Raw genomic sequence first — 13,956 nt, forward strand, 5'->3', positions numbered from 1 at the left:
ACATCTCAAACTTGGGTGATGGTCATTGGTGTATGGCAAAGCTCATTGCTATTGCCACCTGGCCCTGTCCTTGGCTGTGCCCTCACTGGTGACCTTGGCTCTCAGTTCATGATGCTTGGAGGAGTAGCTCTGCCCTGCAGCTCAGGAAAGGCCAAAGGGCTGGGTAAAATACTCTTCTAAAATATCTTTTCATTTTCCCCCAACCTCATTCAAAATACTCTTTATCTTATTTATTACTCTGGTTTTAATGGAATTTATTTTAGCTTTTAATTTTAACCCTGTAAATTATGCTTTCTGTGGTTCGTTGCTGCCTGACTCTTTAAAGTATTACACAGAGCAAAATACAGGAGTACTTTGACAATATAAATCTGTTGGTGATTCATTTTAGCAGTCAAATGTCTTTGGAACTGTATTGCTTTTATTTCTTGAACTGCAAGATGTCTAATCTGGTTAAGACAGCAAATTGTCATGCCAAGCACAGTCATTGTACAGGATTAAGAACTATTGGATTACAGATCCTAATTATAGACTCTTGTTGGTTTACTATGTCTTAATAGGTTGTTTTCAACTTCTGATTCCACTTGTCATCTCTTTTGCAATCATGTTTTTAATAAACTTTCTGATGCATCTTCTAATTTGTCAAACCTGTATTCTGATAGCGCTGCCTGGGTTCTATTTCATGTCAATATTAGCAAAGTAAATAACTTAAAGTTCAAGGTCTTTATACTGAACATCTCTGCTCTTTTGGGTTTTTTACATCAAACTTCAAGTTATACTGGTGTTTGAATATTTGAATATTCTACTTTTTGCACTTTGGTTTTTAGTTTTCGGATTGCTTCCAGAAAAGCTATAGATGATGACTTTCTGTAGCAGTTTTTTCTGCCTGAGCCCCATTGTAGTCAGTGTAGATTTACATACTGGAAAGTAAATTAGAAGATATTAGTACTTATAGGTACTGTATTTACTTTATGATACATTTGCCCTTTGATATAATCTTAGTCATATTATTTTGCTCTCAATGAACTTCCTGCTTGGTGGATGCCATGGGGAATGTGCCACCAGAACATTACTTGCCTGCGGCTATGCCTGCAGGACTGGCCAAACAGGATTCTTTCACATTCAGTGGAAAGCTGTCAAGATAATTAGAGTTTCAATTACTGACTGGAATGCAGCCTAAATTCCTTAACTGATGAATGGGACAGGTCTTATTTACCTTAGTTTTTTGCTCAAGTTCCTCACCATACAGCACACGGCTCAGTTCAGCTGCATTAACAGCAAGGGAAGTACATGGTCCAGCTAATATTGCTGTCATTTGAAGCATAGTCTTTGGCACTGTAATCAGACCAGTGGTGAAACGGAGTCCTATTTATAGCAGCTTTATAACATTTTGCCTATCACCTTTAGAGACAGGACACACAGAACAGGACAGACCACGACTTCAAGGGCGCCAAGTACCATGCTCGTGTCAGGGTGGCAATGGGGATGGCTTAGGCCAAGCCCTGATGAAACATACTAGTAATCGCTCTTTATCAAACTACTGGAGCTGGAAAAACACCTCTCCTTAGCAAATGAGTCCTTTTATAGCTCTAAATGTGGTCTCATTTCAGAAATTGGATGTGTGCAGTTCAGTCTTTAATTAAGACATACATTAGACAGGCTGGGAAACTGCTTTGGAGCAGTGCATGCCCCGTGAATGAAAATTGCTGGATAACCACCTGCTATTTCTTTCATTTTCCCATTTTTAATTGCTCGATCCCGTGCCTTTGTTACTGCATACCATTAAACACAGAACGGATGAACTTCCTTGTGTTTTTCACGGCAACAAAACACCCAGGGTTTAACAGCCCTGTCCTCGCCTGCTCCCGAACAGGAAAGCGTTCAGTGTTGTAACCAAAGTTTCAGTGTTGTAAGCCTCCGGCGCAGGCGACGAGCGGAGGCCCCGCGGGCCAGGGGCGTTCTCGCGCCCCCGCCCCGCTCCCCTCACGGAGGTCACCCCCGCCCCGCCGCTAGGGGGCGCCAGGGGCCGCGCACACCTGCCCCCCCCGCCCCGCTGCGGGCGCTGCGCTGCGCCGCGCATGCGCGGCCCGGCCCCGCAGGTCGGCTGAGGGGACGCGGCGACGACGGCGGCCGCTCCTCTCTCGAGGCTCGGCAGGTACGTGCGGCGGGGGCTGCGCGACCCCGGCTCCGGCTCCGGCTCCGCCAGCGGGAGCGAGGGGTGGCTGCCCGGGCTGTGACTCTCCGCTAGTGCTGCTGCACCTGCCCGCCGACGCGTCTCCGGCAGCCTGTGCCCAGGCGGGCGGAGCCGGCGCCGGCGGGAAGCGCTGCCCCTAGCCGGGGCGCCGTGACCGGGCGCGGGCTGGCTGCGGCGGCTGTGGGTCCCTGCCCGGATGAACGTGGGAGCGTGGGGCCATGCCGCTGTGCCTGTCTGCGGCGGGAGGGCGTACCTCGATCCGTCGGGGCTTGCGTGCTCACGGAAGGGTCTGTCGGCGGCAGGGATGCGTTTGTTCCTGAGTGCAGCCGCGGTCGAAGGGAGAACTGGGCAAAAGTAGTTCTCAAGGATGAGTCCGGGAAGTGCCGGGGGCACCTGGTCCGGGGAAAGCAGCGACGGCGGACAAAGAGCCATCGCATCCCCTGGGCCGGCGGGTCGGAGCAGCTGCCGTGCTCCCCACGTAGTGCCTGTGCGGCGCCCGAGGGGAAGGGCGGCCCGGCGGCGGTGACCGAGACCAGGAGAGGAGGGATGCGAGAGGAAGCTGAGCTGGTACTGAACGCTTCGCCTCCGCTCACAGAGCTGTCGGGCAGGCGCGGCGGCAGGTGCGGATCAGGGGAGAGCGCCGAAAGGGGCAGAGAGAAGCGGGGAGAGGGCCGGGCAGGGCCCCTCGTGGGTTTCGCGGGATTCACCCCCTTCGAGGGGCGCCAGAACAGCGTGGGCAGGGACCGGAGTGGCGTTCTGTGCCATGGGACAGTGGGGCTGCACTCGCCTGTAGCGTTTGTGGTTGCTTTATGGTCTGTCGAGCAATATTGAGGGTCATACTTAGTCGCCGATAAGTGGTCTTGTTAGCTGAAGTAGTTAAGTAGCATATGTGACTTAGCCTTAATTTCTAATGTAGTTATGTTGGACAGTAAGGCTCAGAAAGTAAATTTTGGTTGCAAGTTAATTTCAAGCGATGAGCTATGTAGAAATTTGTGCTGCCAGAGTGCTGACATTTTTGCTGCTCCGCTGATTCCCCGGGAGTCGCAGGGCTTTGGAAGCAGGAGAACACAGAGTGACCAAAGCCTTAATGATACCGTCAGAGTTTGTCTTGCTGACAAAAAGCTACAGTGTTTTCATGAGTTTAAAAGTGTTGTCTGTTTTGTTTGCAGATAGTGTACTGAGTCTTATGCTGCTTGGTTTGTTTGCTGTGTTCATTTTAAAGCATGTTCTTAGGAAGTCTCAAAAATAGTTATCTAGATAGATAAAATAATTAATGTTCTACAGACTTGCTGTAACTGAAATTATCAGCTTCTCTTTTGAAGCAGATGTAAGGTCATTCAGACAAGAAGTATGTATTGGCAGCTACCATCTGTTCCAATATTTGTATTCCTCACTATAGGGCAAAACCTGAAATCTTGTTGCTTTAATAATTTTATTGTTGTTTCTATTATAGATCTGTTTAATGAGTTTTTGGAAGGGTTAAAGTTTGGCTTTCTGTATTGTCTCTTGGCAGTCATTCGTCCGTTGTGCTTGGTTAATGTTACCTAGTGAGCAAAGAAGGATAAATAATTTACTGTTCTCATTATGCTTTTAATAAATAACAAATGGGAGGGCACCTCACAGCTGCGACTGGAATATCCATCTTGATATGCTATATTTAAAAGGGGAATTTCTTTTTTAGGTAGGAGAACAGAACAGTCACAAGAAGCATTTTGATTATAGACTGATGGTATCTTCACAGCTTTTATTGACATGGTTTAAAAATTCATGTAAAATACCAAATGGGATGGTCACTCACTGTTCCACTTAGGTTTATGGATTTTCTCAGAAAAGCGATGTGTACTTTGAATTTTTATTTTTAACACCCTTTTTAATATGGTATGTAAAATACTGTCTTACTGTAACCTGTCAAGACTTGTATTAGAGACTATTACCACTAATATGCTAACCATTTTTAAATAAATTAAGAAAACACTTCCTTAAATGCATTTGCCGTTACAATGTCAGGAAATTCATGGTAATTTTACTGAAGTTTTAAGTTTACTTACTGAATATTTTCAGTGTTAACTGAAAACGAGAGGGTCGTTAGGTCCAAGTCTTGGCAAGAATGACACTACAGTCATTGTGATCAGGTTTAAACCTGAGATGGGCTTGTGAAATTGTTTCCAAGATAAGGCTGAACAATGCTCTGCTTTAAAAAGAACAGCAACTGCAAAGAGAATCATATTTTCAGTTTAATTAACTTGGTTTGAGAGTCTTTGTGAACAGAACAGCATTCTTTGAATGTTTGTTTATAATGGAAGTTTGTGGTATTCTTTGTATTTGCGAAGCACTGACTTCACTCTAGTAAGGGGTGTACTATCTACTAGACTCTAAACCATGTTTATTTATAAGTTTCACAAGCACTTCATAAATATAGGTCATTGAATCTTGTGTGCTGCTTGTTTCTGTAAGAGAGAGACACTTGCTGTTGGTGCCTATATTTTTCTAGTTGAAGATACATCTATTATAAAGTTTTCAAAAGAGATTTTTTTCATCATCAGTTCATGAAAACAAAAATCCTTTTAACTTCATAAAATCCTGCTATGAATTAGACTGTGTTTCTTTTAATACAGTGCAAAATAGTGTTTTCAATGCATAGAGTGAGAGTAAAAATAGAAGACCCACATCATAGTGTTATATGACAACACTGGAGGGAATGCAGTAGAAAAAGACTCTCACATTAAACCAAGTGTGTTTCTGCTAGCTGTTAAATTCTGTAGACTTGTCAAACTTAGTTTACCTCCCCTTTACTGTCTTGCCTAATTTATCATCTGTTGGTAAATACATGGTGTGAGGTCAGTTAAAAATAAAAGTAGAATATGTAAAGACTGGAGTAGTCCAGTGCTTTCTTACCGTCTCAAAAAAAATATAAATAATTTTTTTTAAAAAATTGTTTTGGGTTCCTGGAGCAGAAATTTCTATCATAATTGCTAAATTTTAGAACTGGGAATTATTTTTTGCAAATCTTAAAGAAATTCCTATACCAAATCTTGAATTGTGTTTATGCAATCAGCTGGCATTGCATAATGGTGTTTAAACTTGCTTGAAATCTCTGGCTAAGATTAAATATAAGATAATTTAGGAAGAAAATCTACCAAACTTTGTCCTGCCTACATCTCGTGAATATCTTATACTGGATAGATGTAATTGAATTAGTTTTGAACTTGAAAATAATGACTGTATATGCCTTACAACAATTGAAAGCTTAAACTGCCTGTTTGCATCTGATAGGTCTGAAGTAGCTATATTCTACTACTTCATTAAACTGTTTCTTTAAAAGGTATTAATTAGTCCACTGTTCTTAATTCCCTACTGAGTTATTTAGATTTTAAAACATATTACATTCCAGGCTCTATAATACCTAATATTTTAAAAAACCCCATTTTTCCCTAAACTGACTGAGAAGAATGCAGGTCCAGTGGTGGACTAGTGGCAGTTGTTTTGAGGAAAAATTCACTTTCCAGACCCCTCCCAAATCAGCTGAAACAGATGTTGGAGTCTAATGAAGTCTTTGAGACTGAGTTACATATTAAAAGGCTTGCTGCATGGAGGTTAAACCACGATGACTAATAGGCACGTTCTTTTGATAAATACTAACTAGAATTTCCTCTTGCTAAAAATGTTCAGAGGTGTTAACTTTTTTCTTCGGGGATTTTTTTTTTTTCTTTCTACTCAAGCAGGTAGCCATTCTGTTATAATTGTACTCTTTTACTATTAAAGCTAAAAATGAGATTACTGATGTGTGCAGTGTTTGGTGTTGGCATTGCTTTTAAATGGACTATAAAAATTAGGAGGTTGTTCAGAGTTATCTTCAAAGTGTCTGGTATTTAAAAGCAATCTGTGAAAGACAAACTCCAGAGTTTGTAGTAGGTGGTTTTCAACATTTTTTTTCCCAAAAGGAAACAAACCACAATAAATTACTGTCTTTCTGGGAGTCTTTTAGTATTTAGTTATTGAGTGCTTTGATTCAGGAAAGTAGCTAAACCCCTCTTAGAGTTATAACAGGAAAATTAGGTTAAGCATTTTGATTTTACTGCTATTAAAAATTTCAATTTCTGTTAGAAGCTTTAGGAAGTGTTAAACCAACTGTTGTGAAACTGATGTCTTTGTAGTACATTTTAGTTTATTAATAGTGAAAGTAATAGATTTGAGCATAGTTTCCTCATGAAGTTGTGGTAACTCAGCAATGCAGGTGTGGCAGCAAAGAGGTAATAAAAAATGACATTTTGTCAGCTCCATCCAAATTTGCATTATTTCCAGATGAAAGCATAAGGAAATGAATTATTTTGTTGTTTCATCCTGATTTATTACAGTACTTGACATTTTTTTATGTGATTCTAATTGCATAGTATCAACTAAGACAAAAATAACTATGCTGGGTAGGCACTAACGCGATTCCAAGCTTTCACCTTACATTAAGGTGGTAGAAAAAGTACTAAGAAAATTAATTATTTTATTTAACATGTGTGCTGCCCTGAAATGTCAGAATATCAGCTTTTGTTCACAGTAGCAGAACTACTACTGAAGAGTGCTGTGCCAGCAGAGTGTGGTTCTTTGCACATAGTCAGCTTGGCTCCTAGTGAAGCCCTCCGATTACCATTTGCTCCATGTTCCTTCACAGCAAGGCTCTTGATCGCTGCCTTAGTCAATAATGTGAATGCTTCCTGCAAGCCTTAAGGAAGCCTCTAATCTGTAATGACACTGAAATTTAATGTGCATTTATAAACCTTTTGGTTACCGTTACTTTGAGGAGTTCTTCCCTAAAAGAGAGCTTTTAATTTTACAGCCACCTCGCTTTTTGCATGTATGTTTTGATTTATTTATGTGTCTTCATAATGGTGTTGGTGAATCTTGAAACTGAGATACTTAATATGGATTTCTTTGTCTTGTCTGGGTGGTGTACCCAGCTTCTGCCTGCTCACTGCGAGTGAGAAGTAATCTTAGGAAAGAAAAAATTGTGAATGAAAGTGTTTTACACAGATGGTTTGCTTATGAGTGCCCATTTGACAGGCTATGGGAAAAATATAGCTGAGGGACTTTATTTTTGGCTCTTCCAGGAATAACTTGTATAACTTTTTAAACTTTTTTCCTTCCTGTATCAGATGGAGCTTATTTTTTGATAGCTGAGAAGTTATGCATGTATTTATTTACTGTTTAGGCTGAGGTCAATATTTAATGTATAAGCAGAGTGATAGTCTTGTAACTATCCTAATCTTTTTGGTTTTAACTCTTTTTTTTTTTTTTTTTACTGTTAAAAATATTGCAGGATGTAGGCAGGTTAGGTGGAAAAGCTGTAGAAAACAGTTAAGTAGAACATTTCTCAAAGGAATGGGACCATGTAGTTAGGATAGATTCCTCCCATCCATACCCTGAAGGTACTGCAGGGTGAATTGATGTAATGGTCCAGAGGGACAGCTAGAAATGCATTTGAGCATTTGAAAGATAATAAGTAGACTTACAATTGTTTTTTGTCTATTTGAGTCAGCATAGCCTTCTGGACTTTAGAGTGGCAAATTTGTGTCTGTTATCTTAAATACATGGCATGGTGCATCTTTTGACCTGTTGCTTACTCTGTGTACTTAAAGTATTTTCTCCAAACAGAGCCCTAAGATTTGTACAGAAATAGTAAAATAAATTAAAAAACAACAAATAAACTTTTCTTGAGCCTTTTTTTATTCTTGGAAAAGGCTAAGTAGTTTTTTTTTTTTAAAAAAACAGTTTTTTGAAAAAAACCTTGCATAGCAAAGTTCAGCCCGATGGGGTGTGCAGCTTCAAGTGGTCAGTGGTACTGGTGATAGGAAGCTCCATTATATCTCTACTAAATATCAGGGCAGACTGTGAGTTTTAAGAGTGACTAGCAATGCAGCTTTCAAACTTGAAATAGAAACTAATCAACAGCAGAGTGTATGTGGCAGAATTGTGTTCCTGTTTTGGTCTTAGGTGGGTCTTAATTTCTGCTTCTGTTGTGTGGATTTGGGTGCACTTTGCTAAGTGCTGCAGAAAAGGCAAGGCATCCAGGCAGCCCTTCTGCATCCATGTTTAGAGCCTGTGTCTTTTGTCAGTACTGAAGACTGGAATCCTAAGAACTGGGAAGTGTAAGTGTCAGGTTGATGTCAGTTTAGTTGTGTAGGGTATGGCTGGCTTGGTGGTGAAAAGAGAGTGGTGGGAACAAAGGAAGGGAAAGTGTGTTTGTGGATGTGACCCTGACTTTGAGATCTGTAATGGGGATATTTTTCAACTCGGGTGATGAACTATAAAGATGGCAGTATTTTAGCTTATAAAAGGTAAAGCAATTATGTAATAATTGCACTGTAAACATTCTTGAAATCGAACTTTGAAGAAATATCCTGTAGCTGTGTCATTTCATTTTAATTTGTCTACTTAACAGGTTTTATCATCATGTAGAGCATGTAATTATAAGGCTTCTAATAGTTAAGAAGAACTATAGGGAAAACAAACAGCAATATTTGCCAAAGTTACTAAAACTCAAAAATAAGCTTTTCATCTCCGTTATAGGAAAGCTTCAAAGCCCAAAACTGACAGCGTTTTTTCTATGTGAATCATATTTGTACAACTGCTCTTGTGAGTTCAAAATAAAACAAATTTCTGCATAAAATTTTCTGCAGAAAAGGAATATGAAACAAAAACGTTCCTTTTAATTTAGGTAAGGTCCTTCTTTTCCCTAAGTCTGGGCAGTTTCTTAGAGGGAGGTGAGGTTTTTTTTTACCTTTTTTTTTGTTTGTTTGTTTGGTTTTTTTTTTAGCAATTAACATATTTTGCTGTCTGAATGGTTGAATTTCTCTCACGCATACCTGCTGATTTGGCAAAGCTTCTTGTTTCACACTGGTATGTATACACGCTGCAATCCTCGAGATGCAGAAGAGTTTTGAATAGTGTTCTTTGAGATTGAAGTGACCAGAAAGTCTTAAATTGACTAAAACATCACTTCATATGTATTCATCATTGGGATTCTGTTCTTGATGTCTTCCTCTGTGTTTTGTGAAGGAGCTAATAAAGTGGATGTACATGTAGGTTGATGGCATCCTCTAGTCATGGTTGTGACTATTGTCTTTATAGATCTTCTCCCTGCTTTGTCTTTTCAAGTGTAGGATGCAAGCAACTTTCTCTGTAAAATACAATGTACTGTTTTGTGTAGATTTTTTTTTGAGCATTAAATATCTTTTTGAGCCTTTTCTCTCTTCTGTATTTATGTAACATGGAAAAGGTGGGGTTTTTTTTGCAGTGAATAATCAGTGCTAAGTAATTCCTTCACAAATTTCTTCATAATGCTTCCAACACACAGTTTTGAATTATGCAGAGATTTTTGTCATCTCTGATATACTGCTAGAAAGTAGGACTTGTAAAAATCATGTGTTGTCTGTGTTTTCTGTTGATCTTACGAAAAGCATATGTAATTAAAAAACAAACTGAAATATTGTCAGTTAAATTGCCAATTCGTAGTACTTTCTACTTATAATATATTTCTGTTCACAATTCACTTATTTGCAATTGTCACATTCACTGATTTCTGTCCTAGATTATTTGCTTCATTGAGATGAAAAGTTGAAGTTTTAGGTTTAGAGTTTTTTTCTTAGCTGATTTCCTGGTCTACCCCTCTTTCATGAATGAGATATATTTGTTTTGATATGAAACAGCTTTAGATTATATTAAAAATTACATTATTTTGTGACGTTGAGTATGTTCTTCATTTTATCATCCCATTTAGATGCAGAGTCTGCTGTTATATCTTCTGGACTCAACAGTCCAATGGTCGGGAAAAAACATTTTTGGTGGTTGAAGTTTGTACTTTTGCAGGAGTAGTCTGCAGTTTGCATTCTATCACGAAGTACTTTGAACATATTTGAGTGTTTTTTAAATTCAGGAAGCTGTCAGATATATTTATTTCCTGTTTACTTTCTGATAATGTGATTATTTCATTTAGGGATTCATATAATGAGGCTTTTATTATGGCCAGTGACCCCTTGGAAGGCTTTCATGAAGTGAACCTCGCTTCGCCTACTACACCAGATCTTCTTGGAGTAAATGAGCCAGGGACTCAGGAACAAACTACCTCACCCAGTGTAATCTACCGACCACATCCTTCTGTTGTGTCCACACCAATCCAACCCAATGCATTAAATGTTTCTGACCTTCCTACACAACCTGTTTATTCATCTCCCAGACAACTGAATTGTGGAGAAGTATCAGGTGTCAGGTAAATGCCTTGTGTCTTTTTATTTAAATTGTTGATGTTGCATATAAACTATTTGCTTCATATAAGTTACAATTTTAATAGTATTTACAGTGCTGTAATATTAAATTGTGTCCATAATTCTATATTCAACTTCACTGCTTCCCTTTCTAAAAGACTTACTCTTAATGAATGATATAAATAAAAATTGTATTGTTTTTTTTACAGCATCAATGTTACCGACACAGTACTTTGTTCTACCTCTGGACCCCAGAGTGGGTCACTCAATCACAGTAATGCCAGGAAGGAGAGCAATAACGTAGAGAGAGAGCTTTTGCAGGGTACTACAGTAGCAGATGTTGCTGAAGGAAATGAAGATATTTTTGGGTTGAGTACAGACAGTTTATCTCACTTACGGAGCCCATCTGTACTGGAAGTAAGAGAAAAGGGCTATGAACGATTGAAGGAAGAACTTGCAAAAGCTCAGAGGGTAAGGTTCATTGTCTTGTTTTCTCCCTCTTTTTCTCTCTTCAAAGTGTTTCTAATACTGCAGAATGATAGACGGGCCAGAAGGTGCATTTGGAGTCTGCTTATTTCTTATGGATTTATTATGATGTAATTATGTAATGTAAAATTTTCTAAGTGCAGTGCTGATGTCTTAGAATTATTCTTTGATTATGTTTTTTTTTTTAGTGCTGCTGCTGCTACATAACTGTGGAAACTTTTGCTGCAGTATCTGGTTAAACATTCTCTTTTTGAAATGTAGGCTTTCCTTCATTCTGACATTTGAGAATAGGAGTAATTTTCTGTCATTCTGTTGTTACTGAATAAGTATTTATAGACACTACCTTTTGAGTCTTTCCTCTAGAGTTTAGAAGTGTAGCATGTGTCATGGAATTTATAAATGCTTTAGAAACAGGAGTGTTTCATAGGGGAATGCCTGCATAGGAAACAACCTGTAAAAATGTCTCTAGTGTTCTTTAGAGTACTGTTACAATACACTTCAAATTGAATATGGATACCTTTGAAGACACTGTGTCTCAATTCATTAATATTTGTAAAGCGCTTTGTCTTGTTTGGATGGATGGTGCTATATAAATGCAAAGCCATTATTTATCATTTTAACATTTCTCTGTGCCTAAGTTTTTGAGTATATTTTGTGCTATTTGTATCTGTGCCCTTTCTTCTCCTCTAGGTGATTCCATTCTTGTTCAGGTTTAAGCTCATCTTTTGTTTGAACTTGCTGCCCTCTGTTTTGTTACCTTTTCTTGTTGGATGCAGTCATCATTACTGTCCCAGTAAACCTTAGCTATGGATTCATACATTGCTTTTCCTGTTGATTTATTGCTGAGTGGTGGCTAATGTGTGTGTTTGCTTAGCTTTTGACCACTGAAAGGAAACATTAACATGAGCTAAACTTGAGGACCTTGCATGTGGATATATATAATCCTAGCAGTTAAACTTGGAACCCTAGAAAGTAAGGACTAATTAACATCCAAACTTTAGAAAAGCTCTTTTTTACAGTATACCAAATTATAGCTCATGTACTTGAAAATTACAATTTGGATCTGCTACTATAGCTTGGAATGATCTAAAAATCTTATTGCAATGTGTACCACTTTGTCTCTTAAAGATTGAAATATTTCCTGTTTCACTCTGAAATTTTTTTAGGGCTGTTCTTAAGGAAATGCCATGAAGGCTGCTAGGACATACTTAACTGCATGTTATGTGTACTCAAACTCTTTGTGTGGTCTTAACAAAAGCAATTGAGCACTAACTTGAGACAGATGTCAGCGTTCTTGCTAATTCTCAACTCTTCATGTGATTCTTACCAGTGTTATACTGCAGAGGTAACTTGCTTTGCTTGTCTTTCTAAACTTGCACTGTTCCAGGGTTGCTTAGTCACATCAGAGGGGTCTGCACAGACTGTGCAACAGTAAACCCTATTCCTTCCATTATACCCACTTTTTTCCTGCATGAGGACTATTTTTTTCCTATCCCTAACTCATCTCTAGTATCTTTCTTCCAAAACTCATGGCTGTTGACATAGTGCTGTATCCTGTCTGTGATATTCAAATGTCATGCAATCTTTAAACTTCTGTTTACAAGCATATACAATTCTGTTGATGAGCAGTCAGTTCAAACCCTGTAGGGATGTAATGAATAGGGGGTGTCTTTGTGTAACTGGTTGTCTTTTGTGTAATGGCTTTAAGTTCTCTGTAATTCTCTGTGCTGTTTACTAGTGAGAAAAATGAGATTTATAATTTGCACTTGAATTTAGTGAGCTTATTGAGCCTGGAAACTTTACAAGCTATGGAGAATGAACAAATTAAATGCAAATTTGCTATTTTGCATTTTTCATTTGTTCCAAGTTTCCTGCTCAAACTGTGTGCTATTGTACTATACATTAAAGATTGATTTGAATTTGTTGCAGTTGTGATCACAAAGGGAACTAGAAAGAAAAAGGAAATTTTAAAGTTTAGGGATCCACTGATTTTTTTTTCGCTTTGCTCGGAGTGCAACTCTTTTTTTAAAGTGCTGTCACGTTTGGTTTTTTTTTTAATATTAGATAATGTATGTATGCCATGTAATTGTTAGACCTTTCAGTATTGTTTCTGAATAAATTATTCAGTAATAGAATAAGTATTTTTCTTCCCGCTTTGTGTGTGCCTTGGATTTCTTAAGACTATAGACTTCCTAAAATGAATGGCATTGCTGGCAAGATTGTTAAAAAAGTCTTTCAAAAATTCATGTCTTGACAAGAGAAAAATACACTTTCTACTTCAATCTAAATCTGTTGCAGGATCAAATCATGTCCTAAGATTGGGGGGAAGGTTTGGTCAGAGGTTAAAAGCAGTGCTGAACTCTGTACTAATGGGGCATATACGATTTTACATACTTGTGCCTTAAAATGCTCCCTTAATTAAAATTACAGTTTTTTTTTCAATCTCTGAGACCATTCAGATAATTTTTTTTGTTTATTTTTTCATAAGGTAGTAATTTCTGGCTATATTCTAAAGGTGGAGATGGGTAGTGTTTGCTTTAGATCATCTGAACCCTTCTTGTTTCACTGATCTTCTAAAGCAGCATCAGGGGAAGTGAGGTGGTGTTAGAAGACTTAGTGATGGTAATGCCTGGAACCTTATGTCCTCATGTCTCTATGCATTTGTATTTTCCCTGCTATGTTTGGATTGAGCTCTGTCACTGTGGTTATTGACCATAGGTCAACCTCATGTAGATAGCTGTCCCAGAGAACAGTGATGGTATTTTGATACAGAGTATTTCTTGATATACAAATTTAGCAGAGTCCTTGTGAGGGAATACCTTTTGCTTTTTATCTGAGTTAATCAGCAGCCTGCATATGTTTTGGATAGCTTACCTGTTGTTTCTGAGCTTTAGCATTTGATAGTCACGTTTTTCTTGAATTTTTTGTGTGATTCGACCCAAAGCTATTTCCTTCTCAAACAAACTGATATTTTAGCCATCTTTGATGAAGAAAGAGCAGTCTGCTAGAGATGGTAACATGTTTGGT

At 38.7% G+C, this 13,956-nt stretch overlaps 1 protein-coding gene across 4 annotated transcripts in view; it reads left to right on the forward strand.

Annotated features, from left to right (window-relative positions):
* The first annotated feature begins 2,070 nt into the window (after positions 1 to 2,070).
* The window catches only part of RAB3IP (RAB3A interacting protein), a 32,596-nt gene continuing 20,710 nt past the window's right edge, over positions 2,071 to 13,956 (forward strand). The window contains exons 1-3 of one of the 4 annotated variants that reach the window (XM_015628828.2): positions 2,071 to 2,152; positions 10,176 to 10,448; positions 10,653 to 10,914. In XM_015628828.2, the coding sequence (XP_015484314.1) occupies positions 10,201 to 10,448; positions 10,653 to 10,914 (510 nt within the window). In that variant the 5' untranslated portion in view covers positions 2,071 to 2,152; positions 10,176 to 10,200. Of the gene's footprint in view, positions 2,153 to 2,445; positions 2,812 to 10,175; positions 10,449 to 10,652; positions 10,915 to 13,956 lie in introns of those variants that run through there. The other 3 variants (XR_001521796.3, XM_015628826.3, XM_015628827.3) reach the window with 3 other exon arrangements.

This window comes from Parus major, chromosome 1A (assembly GCF_001522545.3).
Source record: "Parus major isolate Abel chromosome 1A, Parus_major1.1, whole genome shotgun sequence".
Lineage (NCBI taxonomy): Eukaryota > Metazoa > Chordata > Aves > Passeriformes > Paridae > Parus > Parus major.